At 26.8% G+C, this 16,048-nt stretch overlaps 1 protein-coding gene across 1 annotated transcript; it reads right to left on the bottom strand.

Annotated features, from left to right (window-relative positions):
* Nucleotides 1-3,996: 3,996 nt before the first annotated feature.
* LOC123219995 (NAC domain-containing protein 83-like) lies at nt 3,997-5,845 on the bottom strand. Its single transcript, XM_044641979.1, has 3 exons — nt 5,621-5,845; nt 4,848-5,104; nt 3,997-4,496 (listed from the first exon to the last, which is right to left on the bottom strand). Exons 1-3 carry the CDS (start codon nt 5,769-5,771, stop codon nt 4,128-4,130), a joined length of 777 nt encoding a protein of 258 aa, XP_044497914.1. The 5' UTR covers nt 5,772-5,845; the 3' UTR covers nt 3,997-4,127.
* Between the last annotated feature and the right edge of the window lie 10,203 nt (nt 5,846-16,048).

The raw sequence follows: 16,048 nt of genomic DNA, 5'->3' as shown, positions 1-16,048 counted from the left end.
TTTAATTTGGTTGCTTTTTTAGCATTATTATTCCCACTAACGCTAGAGAAAACTATAAATGTGGCTTTTTATTCTCGAGAAAATTAAAATATTTACTTTTTGAAACAGTCAAAAAAGAGCTTTCCGTTATAACTCTTTCTTTGACTACCATACTTTTAAAAAATTAGTTTAAATTTCCCTTAATTAAGTCAATTAATTATACCTCAAAAGCATATGTATATATATTCTAATTAACATTGTTTAGAAGAGTCGCCCATTAGTTCAAAATTAATCTCCATTAACAACTTCATTCTTAGAAATTGAAAAGAATATATCAGAAATATTGTTTAGTCAAGCTATCTTTTCGTGTTTGACTGAAACAAATCATAGTGATGGAATCGCGTATTATATTATATATTAAAAATCTAATTTTTTATATCATATATTATATATCTTATTATATTTTATGATAAGTTTTTTTCAAATAAAATAATAAAAATTTCTAATTAACATGTTATTATCTTAGAAAATATCACAAATATTCTCAAAATATTTAACAATTTTCATATTCTAAAAATGTGTATTGATTTGTATCAACAATATCAATTATACTGTATAATACATATAATATTATACGATACGTATATTATATCATACTAATTTAATATACCTTAAAATATATATATTATTTTCTATATATATTGTATGATATCATAAGATACGTATCGTGTATTATGTGATATTAATAACCATTAAATAAATTATCAAAAGTGATTTTTTAGAGTCTAAAGAGCGCTTGAAGTGCTCCTTGAAGAAGTGCTTTGGCAAGATTAAATAATGAGAACCATGCTATTTATGTTCATAAACCGAAAGGAAACTAATTTCAACATCTTGAACAAAGAAAATTGTGGAAAAATTATGCAAATGAATCATAACTTGGTTGTTAGAATGTGAATAGATTCCATAAAAGCATACTTTTCTTTGACTATTATTTTTTCTTTTTTACTATTTGAATATTCAATAATTTTCTTTCACGTTTAATTTTCTTTTCTTTGACCTTTAATACAAAGAATTTTCTTTTCTTTTCTTTTCTTTCACATGAATGTGAATAGAAGAATTTTATTATGAATTGATAATACGAAGGAATGTTTCTCTTTTTTCGACAAATAAACAAGTTCATTATAATTATGCAATGCATGAAAAAATGTTAGAAGTATTGAAACAATATGACGATGATTCTAAATTTGAGAATAAATAAAATATAAAATGGATTTTGACATTTTCCCACACAAGTTTTGGCCTAAAAACACCTTTTTAACTCTTAATTGACATAAATAATATTTTTTTCACTCAAAATCTAATTCTATTTTTCAAAAAACTAACATCATAGGGGTAAAATAGTAATTTTATCATCATTTAATTTGAAAAAAATGTAATTCACTCTTTAAAATATTTAGCAAAATTCTCCTGGGGTGCTTTGCAGCTCCATTTTGTCACTTAATTTCATGCTATTGAGATTGCCTATTCCTATGGATATACCTAAAATTAAAGAGTCTTACCCTCTTACATAGTGAGAATTATTTATAAGGTAATTTTAATTAAGATATAATATATATAAGAGAACAATTCTCTTTGGTAGTGTGTTAGATGAACATGATTACAGAAAAAGGAAAAATCATCAAATTGATAATATCATAACCCACATATAATAATTTAGAGTAAATCTCCGTAAATTCAATTTTGAATATTTAATTAAATATTCAAATAATATCTCACTATGTAATTAAGTGTTATTTTATATTTAATTCAAAATTAACTAACATATATATTTAAATACTCAATTGGGTACTTAAACTCAAAACTCATAGGTATGAGTTCCTGCAAATCCTATTACATTGTAATTATAATAATTATTAAGCCACAGGACTTTTTCCCACCCAAGTTATAGTGAAATCTCAAACTCTCACCCTCCAATTTTTGAAAACATAAACACTTGCATATGAGCTAAAATATGTTAAAATTTTCAGTTAGAATTAAGGGTAAAATCGTTATTTAACAATAAAATTTTAAAAAATAAAATTTTATATCATTACCCTCTTAATTAGAAAACTAACAATTTTTCCCCCAAAAATAAGTTCTGAAAAGTAACATTTTCCCCCTACCTAAGGTTTCAAATTTTGTCAGCGAACAATGGCTAATGTCTCTCCCTCCAGAAAAAATCCAAATAAAGAGTTAAAACTCTTCGTTGTCTAGACGAAATCGACTTCATTTGGACAACAACAACCATCCAGACAGACGAAGTTGACTTCGTCTGGACAACAACAACCATCCAGACAAGGACAACTCCTTGTCTGGATGATAAAGATCCAGACAAAAAGTTTGGATTTTTTATCTAGATTTTATCAAATCCAGACATCATCAATCGGAGGGAAAGCGTTGAAGGGAGAGATGACACTTGGAGGGAGAGACATCGACCATCATTTACCTGAAATTCATCAGTGAAATTTGAAACCCTAGGTAGGGGAAAATTGTCACTTTTAAAAACTTAATTTTAAGGAAAAATTATTAGTTTTTCAAATTAAGAGAACAAAATTATATAAATTTTTATTTTTTAAATATTATTATTAAATTACAATTTTACTTTTAATTTTAATTAAAAAAATTAATAGATTTTAATTCATAAGTGAGTGTTTAGGTTTTTTAAAGTTTGAGGATAAGAGTTTAGGATTTCACTATACTTTAGGTGAGAATAAGTTTTTTGGACTAATTATTAATAATTTCATTCTTAATTAAGATTAAAGAATTTCCTTTATGGTGAAATTATTATATAAATAATAATTTAAGGTCTTCACAAACTGATCAACAATCTCATGACAATATGTAAATTTAATATATGATCTCTCAATGATGGAAACAATAGGAAGAGTGCATTATATTTAGAATTATTAATTATGAATTTTAAAATAATTTAGATTCCAATTATTAAAATAATTTAAACCAATGTAACTTGGATACACAATATATTATATGTCGTACCATTTGGCACAATATATTTATTTTTACTTTTCTTTCCAATATAAAACTTTCATATTCTAACATTCCTCTCATGTGCAACTAGGCTACCATTTGACACTTATGATGTATAGGATTCCTCATCTAAACTTGGTTTTAACTTTTGAACCTGAAATAAGGTAGAACCCTTTTAAGCTAACCTATAGATTCACTTTTATTTTTTTAATAACTGAAGAACTTAATCTAACTTAACCAAACTTATAATCATTATATTGAGTAAGTCAAGATTTCATTTTATATGATCTCATTACTCGATCTTAAGTTAATCAATTCAAGTTTTTTTCAATATGAGTGAACAAGTTACTCCACTTGAGTTTTAACCTAAAGGTCTAACTCTTCTATGCTTAAGATCATCATGCTCAAATGAGTTGAATCTATCATTAACTATTGGTAAACATTTGCAACTTTGATACCATATTAAAAATTTAAGTCCTTCAACAATATTAATTATAGTCTTTAATATATTTGAACTCTAATTATTAAAATGACTTAAACTCATCTAACTTAAATACCCTAATATATTATCTTATATTCCCTTAATATTTTAATTATCTATTAATTATCTTATATTCTACTAATTAGTAATTGCATAAATTGTTTTCCCGTTATAGAGACTTTCACTTTTTTTTTTTTAATGAAGACTAGGATTTATTCATTAAGAGCCATACATTAATATGTATTAACAATATAATAAAAAATAAGTCTATCATTGGGTTCACGTGGTGACATTTTTCCATAGCAACTTAACAATAATTAAATCAAACTTTGAAAAGTGCACTTGCATGTTGAGCATTTTGCATGAAAATCTTTCGCAAAAAAGATCCCTGTAGACTACTTTTAGAATTGAATATAAACAAACGACTTAATTAGTAACAACGACACTACTTTTACAGCAACATTATATTCAAATTCTCTACAGGAATCCAACACTGAAAGCTCCTCAATTTCCACAAATTCCACTTTTCCATGTGCTCTTGATCATCAATTCTAAGAACAATTTTTCACATTGGCACACTCACTTAATTTAATTATTCCATTTAGAGAATCATAATAATAATAATAATAGTTTTAATTAATTACCAAGACCAAAGGCTAGGGAATAACTCTTCTTCTGATGATGAATATGGAAGCTCCAGCTGATGATGAACATCTTCACCACAGTAATAATCATGGGAACTGCTTGAAATGTGTGTTAGGATTGGATCATATGAAGCATAGAGCACTTCCATTTGCATGATTTGGCTAAAATCAGGCTCATATAATTTCTCTATTTGGTGAACCAACTTTGGTTTCTCTTGTTCTTCTTCAACAATGTCCATAATTGAACAGCTAGCTTCAGATTCATCACTCAATCTGTAGTTTTTTCTGATATTCTCAAGATGATCTTCTTCTATCACTTGCCCACTTTGTTTCCCCTTATATTTGATCTTGCAAAGTCTCCATTCCTAAAAAATATCAAAAACAAAAATGAAAAATAATGGATTTTAATCACCCAATACTGCAAGACAAAAAAATAACATTATACTTAATCTTGACTACTAAGAAAACCCCAATAAATAATATAATATAAAATAACTATATTAAAACTATATATATCTACTTAGAGTACAAATTAATACATATCTAAATATATCATTGAATAATTTTGAATTAAAGATAAAATAATATTCATTCATGTGATGATACACATAAATATGTACTTATTTATGTGTTCAAATGGATGTGCATAATATTCCTCGAATAACTATTAACAGCCCATCTTAGAAAAAGGAACAAGAGCAAGAGCAAGGGCAAACCGTTGTGCAGGATTCAAGGCTATACTCATACATAATCCAGTTAGTTTTGATGGCTGTGTTACGCTTTCTTTCATGATCTTTAAACATGTGAAATGTAAGAGGCCTTTTGTAACCTACAACACGTCTGTTATTAGCATAAATCTTCTTGACATGGCTTGTAGCTTTCCACCAGCCTCGACCTGATACTTCTCGAGAATCATTCTCCTTCATACAATAGTAATATCTCTCGTTGTTATGTACAGCCACCGTATGATCCCCTATTCATCATACATTTCAATAACAACATCATCCATATCCACAATAATATCAAAATCAATGACATTTCAGGATAAAGAAAACAATTAAGTGATCGAGCTTTTAAAAATTGCAGTCTAATCTTTCAATTTCATAGAGTTCAGTTGGTTCCATTTCCCATATTAGCCCATGCATGGCCCTTAGAATTTGTAAAAACCCTATATGAATTTTTGAAGAACCTTAGAAAGAAGAGTCATATGAAGGATTTACCATAAAGGTATATTGTTAAAAACAGAAAGAGAGAGAGAATTATGTGCTTCAGCTCTTCAAATTTACAGTCTAATCTTTCAGTTTGATAAAGTTTGGCAATGTTGGTTCCATTTCCTATATGAATACACAACTTCAAGATGCCAAGTAGAAAATCCTCAATCCTATGTGAATTTATGAAGCAAGAAGAAGCACTTATGAAGATAAAGATGAATAATTAAGAGCCAAAGAGAGAGAAAGAGAGTTAGAGAGAGTTTAACGAAGAAACTTACATTCAAGATCTTCAGGTTTATGCTCATAAACGTTTCTTTCAACAATGAAATAGTGATGGAGTGGCGTTTCTTTCCCACAAACTTTCCTTTGTAATATTTCGATGAGCTCCTCGTCGGTGGGATTGAATCTGAACCCAGTTGGTATAATCATCACTACTACTTTCAATGCTCTTAATTTGTATGTTAGCTCAGCCCTTTAACTACTTTGATTTATAGGAGCATCCAATTCACAGTCAGCAGCAAGATATACAAATAATTAATTGAAATTTGACACTTGAAAGACAAAACTTTGGTGTTTCCAAAGAAAAGCAAAATCTAAGTAAGATCTAATAAGAATATTTTAGATCCAAATAATAGTAAAATAACAAGATAAAGACGAGGTAGAGGCACATGATAATTTGAATGTTCTCATTTTTAATGATGTTCGAGAAAGACGAGTAGTTCAATTGTAATTAAGATAGATAATGAATTATTTTTTATGAAAAAGGAAATCAAAGGTAATAGGGATTTGTAGGACTGATTGTATATTGAAGGTATAAGAGAATTATTATATCTTTTAGACATAAATAACACTAAAATAGCAAACCCTAATCATGACATGAGAGAATTATTGTCTCTGTTATGACCCACACAATTTGCAATATACAAGATATGTAGTAGGTTCTGTGAGTTAAGTGTTCTCACTTGCAAAACTGTCAAAAGGGATAATATTTTCTTTTGCATATCATTCGGACTTCCGATTTACTAAATTTATATGTATTCAATTTTAAATATTTATTTGAACACTTAGATGATGTATTATCATATGATTTGATAATTTTAAATATTTAATTAAATAAAATAACATTTAATTAGATGATGATACATTATTTGAATATCCAATTAAATATTTAAAATTAGTGGTGTATAACGTTACTTCTTCCAATTCTGCTCAAGAATATTCATTACCTAGCTTTGATTTAATTATCACTCATGACAAAGCAAAAACATGAAGAGGATGAAATAAAAACTAACACAACATTCTTACTTATGTCGAATTCACAAAAATGAAATCCCATGAGAGGTTGAAAATTTTATTATTGCTAACAAAACAATTATACTAAACTAATCCTAGTACTATTAGAATAAGAAATAAGAAAATCCTAATTCTATTAGCATAATCAATTTTAAAATTAAAAAGAAAAACTAAAATATACCTTCCTAATTTAAGAAAAAAATCTAAAACAACTAAACTTTCAAATATAAATTCTAATTAATATGAGAAAATCAAAAAAAGGAAAAGGAAAATAATGCAAAATCCTAAATCAAGAAAATTCAAATTATAATTGTTTGTTTTCGACCTAACATATGGCATGGGAGTAGCCCTCTCCAGGTCATCCAGTCGGGTTCAAGGCCTCAGCTTGTATAGAACTTGTTTTGATATAATAAACACATCAAGTGTAACTCACCCTTAAAACCAGCTTGTAAAGCGAGGGAGTCTAAGGATTAATGAATTACATATTAATTTCATAGTAATATTATATGTATTCAATTTTGAGTACTCAAAATAGGTATTTGAACAATATATCATCATATAATGCGATGCGATATGATACACGATACATAATACAAAAAATTAGATTTTTAATATACGATTTAACTAGTATGAATAGCACACACTTGAATCCCAAAACAGACAATATTTGCACTATATAGTAAATATATATTTGAGCAAATTCTTCAACATATTACATTGATTGTTAAACATTGAAAAAATTATATACACATGTCAGTCAATACATACATGATCTATGTATATTCTTAATAAGATTTACAAAGGGAATTTTTTTTTTCCTTTTAACCTTTCTTTTAATTTTCTCCTCAATTAGTCTTCACTTTTTCAAGTGCATACAAGGCTCATATGTCTTATCAGTTGACGGAGATTTTGGTTACAATACAAATTTAATGTTAATATATCCGTATAAATGTATAGTTACATATTGTAGCAACACTTTTTGAAAGTTCAAAAGAAAAATATATAAAAAGAGAGAAAAAATTTTGATCGTATTCAAAGAATTTAATAGGAATATAATTACTTTCAAAGACTTGCAGGATTTTGATCGTATTCAAAGAATTTAAGGTGGCTTTTTCAAGCTAAAATTTTGAACATTATTATACATGCATGCATTCCTGTATGTTAGAAGAAAAAATATAACATACTTTTGAATTGTTTGATACTTTCTTATTTATTCTTAGAAACAATGTTGATTCAATTTTTAAATGATTAAAACATTATCAGTAAGATTAAAAAGCAGTATAAAAAGTCAGTTTTGCCGTGTTGCACTTATACTTTTTGAAAATTATATACTCTATTTAACTTTTTAGGTACAAAGAAAATTATTTGATACAAACGTATAAATCAAAAGTTTAATCTTAATATATTGTTAAATCAAAAATTAGCTATTGAAAGTCAGTGATTGATTGTTAGTTTTGATTAATTCTCACAAACTTCAAGACATCCTTGGAGAAAATTAATATCAGTGATTTGGATAATGAGAGAAGTTAACCCCTCGAGCTATCTTAGTCTAATCAAATCGATTTAATTTGTTTATTAGATAATATTGTTCATCTCACTCATAGATATTCATCTCATCAATAATTTTTTAATGATATTGTATATCAATTTCAATAAGTTTGAATTTAAATTAATAGTAGATTTTATAGATTCAATATGAGCTTATCTGACCTTAAACTCAATTTGGAATGAATCCATCCAAACACTGCCTCACGGTGAGAAATTGGCTATAGCCATCTCTGAATTAAAAAATATATCTATATATATTAAGTTGCTGTAATACCTTAAAATAGTTTATGTTTGATACAGTAGACAGTTCAATACTCATGTCCAAAAGCAAAATATAATATAGTTAATTATAAATAATTGAGGTTTATCTTATAGAAAATTTAATTGAAACCGTTACATGTAATAATTGTAAAGCCATTGTTTTTTACTGCATAAATTATAGTTTTGACACAGGACAAATCCTTTATTATCTTAAGAATTCTATGTTAAATGGTTTTTAGTTTAATTATAGAGATAAATATGAAACGAAACAAACCGAATCGAATACTCAAATTCATTGTATTAAAATTAAAAGTGGTTTGAGTTTCACTTAAATAAAAATTATTTGATTTAATTTGAAACTAATTCTATTTAGATTACGTTTTAGACTATTATAAATTTTTTATAATTTTAATATGAAAATTATATATTAAGCACGTGCCTTATTTTTAAATCTTTGAAAGCAAGTTATATACATTGTTTTTATTTTTAATGGATAACCGACCTCATCCTCCATATTACCCAAGTACAAATTAATGCCTATAACTGTCGTGCATGGTTACCGAACAATTGTTCAACCACTAAAATTATTGGAATGTGTGGCACAATAATGATATCGTCCATCTGGCACAATTTGAGCAAACGTACACGCTTCATTTGGCACCGCCATCGCTAAAGAAGGAAGAAAACCATACGAATTTGGTGGCGAAAAAAACTTTTCAAAGACGAGATTGGATAAAATATAAATTTTTAAAATTTAAAAAAAAATATATATATTTTTTAATATTATTAATATAATAATAATTTTACTCTTAATTTTAATAAAAAATTTTAATAATAACTGATCTATGAATAAATATTTAAATTTTTAAAATCCCATAAATATGTATTTATCTTTGTATTAAATTTTGGGTGAAAAATAGTCCTTTGGCCCCATAATTTTGTTTCAATAAAATTATAAGAATATATTTTTAATATATAATTTATATATATACATGATATATCATCATATAATTCGATAATTTTAAATTAAAAATAAAGTGATATTTAATCACATGATGATATATTACCTATATATTTAAATCGTATAAAAAAAAATATTCTCAACCATAGTTTAAGAATTGGCTAATGAATTCAATTCTTCAACTTGGAAAATCATGTTTTTGAGCAATCTGAATAGGAAATTTTCCCAAATTTCTTGTGTAATATAGAAAAATAATGTGGCAAAAATAGGGCCCTATCATAATTATGTTATAATGAGCAAAACATACCATTGGTTCATCAATGGATTACATAAATCAGCCCGTTTATGAAACTTACACAGTTGTTAATGGTTTAGACTTCTGCAAAAAGATCCAAAGCGATATAATTATAATCAACTGAAAGGAGTATATATTTTTTTAATTATTAAGAATTATAATACAACTTAATTCGTGTGTCGTATTTTTTTTTTTTTAATTTTTAAGTAATTACATGGCTTTTATCTTTCACTCAAGCCTACATATATGATTGTTTCATGTGGTGATCCATTTTTTTAAGTATTGAAAGCGAAAAAGTTAACGATGTTTGGATGCATAAATCTTACCCAAACCCAAAAGACTAAACCTATAACTCAAAAGAAAGAAACATTATCATTGCAAGCTAGCTGCCTAGTTTTACCAATAGTTCATGTGTTGAATACAAAACATATAACAGTTGCAACAAAAGCATGTGTGCCAAAGTTTTAAACACCTAATTTGAGGCTTAAAATAAAGTAATTATGTGATATTGAATTAAAGATAAAATAACATTTACTCATATAATAATACACCATTTTGATATTGATTAAGTACTCAAAATTGGATACATATAATATTACTCTAACTATTAATATTAATTCTTAAACTAAATCTTCAGCGTCATATTACATCTTGTAGAGAGTCTTCAATCTCCATTTCTAATAAATATGTATATATATATAAACGTACCATTAATAAACAATTTCGCATACAGTCTAACTAAATTAGCGTTCCGTTACAAACCCTAAATGTTCTTATATTTTACAAATGTTCTTATATTTCAAATCTCTTTCGAAGTGAGAGGCATAGATTACTAAATAAGGTTAAGTAATTAAATAGTTAAGTATTCGAAGCCCAGAATACTATCAGTTATTTTCCTTACCCATCACATCCAGTTTACATAAGTTAAGCTTCATATTTGATCTCACAGAGTCTATTTCTAGAAAAATATATAGAAATCCCAAAATAAATGAATTAGGGTTCCATTACAAACCCTAAATGTCCTTTTTATAACATTAAAACATCAACTTTTTTCTTATTCATCACTCCCATTTACATATTTTGACCAAATTGATCTCCATAGACATGATATTGCAGAGTCTCCATTTCTGGGAAAACATAGAAAACCCGAAATTGATAAATTAATTAGGGTTCCATTACAAACCCTAAATGTCCTTTTTATAACATTAAAACATCAACTTTTTTCTTATTCATCACTCCCATTTACATATTTTGATCAAATTGATCTCCATAGACATGATATTGCAGAGTCTCCATTTCCGGGAAAACATAGAAAACCCGAAATTGATAAATTAATTAGGGTTCCATTACAACACTAAATTTTCTGTTCTTTTTAGAAACCCTAATCCTAAAACCAATCAATGAACTAGATAAAGAATCAAATAAAGTAAATTTACAAGATCTCAACACACGTGCAAAGTCTCATCTGGGTTCAGTCATGATGGTGGTATATTTTCTTTTAATTAACAATAAAACTAAAAGGAGATGGAGGTTTCCCTTTCTAAAACTTCGATGAGAGATTTTGAAGATGAACACAGTTGGCACAATCATCAGTTCTACAAATTGAAACAATTCCCAGGTACACCTTTGTACTTTCCCAGCTCCCCTGACACAGCTTTTGTAGCTTTCCTCAGTCAACAGAAAGATAATTAGAATCTTTTAAATCCAACTAATACTAAAAAGTAAAACATAAAGAAGAAAAGAGAGAGAGATGAACACAGAACACTGAAAAAATGATTTAATTTTGAAAAGATTGGTTCAATTATAACGTCTAAGATTGATAATGGGATCATTTTTTTTGTGCAAAAGAGAAGATGAATGGGCTGTAAGAGGGATTTTTTATTGAATTTATAAGAATTTTTCGTATCTTTTAGATTCAAATAATAGTAAAATAAAAGATTATAATGATGAAGGAAGACCCTGATCGTGTGCAGATGCAGAATTACGAAATTGCGAAGATTTAGACAGCAGATAAGGGAGAATCAAAGAATAGTTAACCCAATATTTAATGAATTTTTAGGGTTCAAATTACATGTAAAATATTATATTTATGTTTCTCAATAAAGGATTTTGGTGGGCCAAGGTCCCACAAGGCCGTAATTCAGCTTAGCCCATTGACATGTGAAACTGGTATAGCCGTAACAATAGTAAGGTATCATTTAAACAAAGATCACAAAATAAATTTAAAAATATTAATTTTAATATTTTTAATATTTAAAGATTTGTTTGACGTAATTTTCAAAAAAAATTTCAAATGAAAGGTTATGGAATTTAAAACCATGCCCTTACCTTGATATTGAGGATTGTATTCAAAAACTATTTTTACAATATTAATTAGAGCTTATTTTTATCAAATGTGGTTTCGTAAGATATTTGATATCCCATATTAAAAATAATAACAACTCTACTTTTGTTTAAAATTTATCCCTAATGTTTTGATTGATCAAATAATTCTTCAATGTTATCTTATGGGCCTTCGAAAATGTCACTTAAAAATTCTTAATTTTCGGACATTTCCTTGTGAATTATTCATCTTTATCAATTCAACTCTTTAACTTCTCTTTTACCACAATTAGATTAGTCACTCCAACAAATATCTAATTTAGGGATAAAAGAACAATTTCTTAAAAAATCAAAGGTTATAAGGAACTATGCTTTTACCCAAATGTTTTGATCAAATAATCCTTCAACACTACATTATAAACAATACTATGTACATTCATTTTTAAGTAACTTACCCAGATAATGAGTTATCAATTAATTAGGTGTTATTTTATCTTTATTTTAAAATTACTCAATCTTATGATATTATATCATTTAGGTGTTCAAAACTACCCATATGTAACTTAATTGTCACTTAAATTCTTAATATTCAGACATTATTGCAAATCATTTATCTTTATTAATCCATCTATGATAAACAGTTGAATTAGTGATGAACAATTTGAACACAAGAAATTTGAGTTTGACCCCAAAAAAAAAAACTAAAAAATTAAGTCACACTATCACAACCCGATATAAATGTTTTGTATTGTAATCATTTATATATTATCAAGCTCGAAAATTGATTGATGAAATCTTCAAAACTCCCGAGTTTTCTTTTTTATTAACTTAAATGATCACTTGGGGATCCAATAAGCTTTGAAACAACATTATTTGTTAGAAAATAATTAAATATTAATATTGAAGCTTCACCAACAGTTTAACCTTGTAGGTCAAGGCTTTATCTTAACCATGATCATTGTCTCACATAATTATGAAGGCTCAAGCCCGAGGGACCCTTACCAGCTTAATGTTCATCTCTTTCAGCAGCATGCATGCTTCTTACTTCATAAGCATGTTAAGTTAATTAGCAAATAAGGTTGTTTCTTAACCATGATTATCATTGTGCATGTCACGTGTTATGAAGGCTCGAAACATTAGTTAATCAAGACAGTTTGGGGAGCCAATGAAACACATGAAATCATAGGCTCAATTTCCCCATTGTTAAAATTGATCGTCATCAATCACTAAAAAGTAGTTTGAGTGACAAAAATATATGATGTCAAATATGAGAGTTTGGGTTCAAGTCTCTCTTAACAACACATTAAAATTATACTTTTCGTTGGCCTAGTGTACTGGTTGTAAGATTAATTACTGAACTTAGAGTTTTACATATTTGGTGTGGTTGATTAAGCTCCAAAAAGGTGGTCCAACTCAAATAGGGTTTTTGATTACCATAAAACAATATTGACGGTTCAGAAAATGAATGAAATCCTAAACCTAACTCACCAACTTGCCATCATCGATTTAAGTAATCCTCATAATGTGTGAAAACCTATGCCCGACTTATCAAATTGTTAGTTTGAGACTTGACATAATGAACAAATACTCACCAATTTGTTGATTGGGGAGGAGTCTTACAACAGAAGAGCGTTTGCCAATTACTGAAAACATTCATTTGATAGATGTAAGGATGGATTCGAGTTAAGTTAAGTTTAAATATTTGTCAACTTAATATCGAGTTTGACTCACTCAATGGGCAATGAGTTCATTGAAGAAGTTGCAAAGAAAAAGAATGATTGTTCAAGATGAAATTGTCAAATAAAATAAATCGGTCAATGACTAAATTTTCAACTACTCAATTGTGTAGAGTTTACTTAAATCAATCTCAAGTTAGAGTTACTCCTAATTGAATATAGATTGTTTAATCCAAGCTTGAACCAACTCGAATCATTGCCAACCCTAGATAGGTGATAATGTTTATCTGCATTTGCAAACCAACATAAGTTTGTAATAATATGTAATGTTAATGATATTTCTCCGAATAAGTTTGTAAGTTAGTATAGGGAAAAAGACAAATTTATACCCTCAATTAAGTCATAAGACTAGGCCCCAAAGGAACATCTTTAGTAGTCAAAAAATTTTCAAAGCACGTTGTTTGAATTAAAAAAAAAGAAACGGAAAGAAAAATACTCACTTTAATATGAAAAGAAAATGTTTGTTAATCCAGGACACAGCTCAAAGTGGTGCTCAAAGTCAAAGGGACAAAATGATTAGAGTTTTAACTATATACAATTGTTTCTTCCTTCAGGGATTACTGTGAATTAATCTGAATTACACACACATTTCTCTGTACATGTCAAGGGAAGAGAAAAATGAACATAGATAGAAAATTAGAAGGAGATCCAAGTTGAGCCGGTTTGATAGAATTTATGTTTGGTTTGAACAAATCAATTTTGAGTTAAAGTTTTAGTGTAAAAGTCTAACTCAAGTGCAGTTCCTTACTTTATCAATAATATTATTCATCTCATTAATAATTTTTCGATAATACTATTTATCAAATCAAACAAGTTTGAGATTAAACTCGACATTATAAATTTGGATTGGTTCGGTTTGAATTCACTTCTATAAAAAAAAGAAAAGCAATGTTATACATACATACTTTTGAGTTTATCAATAGATATACATATGATATATTATCATATAATTAAGTATTATTTTATCTTTAATTTAAAATTGTTTAATCATATAATAATATATTATCTATATATTTATTTATATACTAAAAATTATATACATATAATTTTATTTAAAAAAATATAGTAAACGTGACACTAATAATTTAATAGAATGAAAGGTGGCAAATTGTACTATAATTGAATATCACAAGACAATGTGTTACTTTAAAGAGCTATTTGGTTCTAGTTTTTTAAGAGTACCTCGGTAATCTATCTTTTATTCTCTTATTTAGCTTGTCAGTAATAAAATATTACAATAATTTTCTATTATTAATGCTGACATGGCAGATAATATAGGTGATAATTTGATTACCATCTTCACTTTAGATATTTAAATATTATCAAGGTAATTTTGATTTTATTATAATTATATTATTATTTATTAATTTTTTGAGACAAAAATAAATTTATCTTTAATTAATATGACAAATAATATAAAAATATTTTTAAATAATTATATTCAATGGCAATTAAGTAAATAATTTACTATTAATCTTTTATTACCTTTAATCAAACACAATAATTATTTATACCTACTAAATTTTATTAAATATAATAATCATTTATACTCGGTAATCTTCTAAATAATTTATCTTCAAGGTAATCTTTTTATTTTGGTAATAAAACATTACCCAAATCAAACGTCCCATAAAAGTAATAATGCATAAGAAATATATTTAATCATAATAAGTATTTTTTATCTGTTTTTCTTATTATTTCATTTAAATATATTTAATCATAAATCGTAAGTAAGTTATATGCATATAAATAATTCATATTGCTTATTTTTTAACTCAATAGTAGCGCGATTCCTTCAGTTTGTCCAAAGTAGAGAGCTATGAAAATAACATACGAGGATCAAATTGATCTATTTTCACTTTCATTAATGAAGGTGCTCTTATTAGATTCTTTGTAGCATTGATAGACCAATGATTTTATAATTTGCAATAATTGCTGAGTCTATGATTGATTTTGCTTCTATTCATAGTCAATCACAAATTATTTTTTTATTTTAACAACGAGTAAATTAAGATAATCTATAGTAGTAATAATGGAGGGACTAATCTTATTTGCCGGTGCTTTGCTCTTTGGTGCTCGAAATGCCCCTCAAAATCTCTGAAAAAAAAAAAAACTGAAATAAATTGGTAAAAAAAATTGAGTTATATTTCTAAAATTTGAAATTATTGATATAGTATTAAAAAAATAATTCAAAATTAAATGTTATACATTTTTACATTAATTTTTAGAATTACAATGCCTATTTAATACAATTTAACCAATTGTATTTAGAGGATTTTTTTAATATTTA

This window comes from Mangifera indica, chromosome 7 (assembly GCF_011075055.1).
Source record: "Mangifera indica cultivar Alphonso chromosome 7, CATAS_Mindica_2.1, whole genome shotgun sequence".
Lineage (NCBI taxonomy): Eukaryota > Viridiplantae > Streptophyta > Magnoliopsida > Sapindales > Anacardiaceae > Mangifera > Mangifera indica.
Note: the sequence above shows the minus strand (reverse complement) of the source record. Positions and strands in the feature narration are given on the sequence as shown.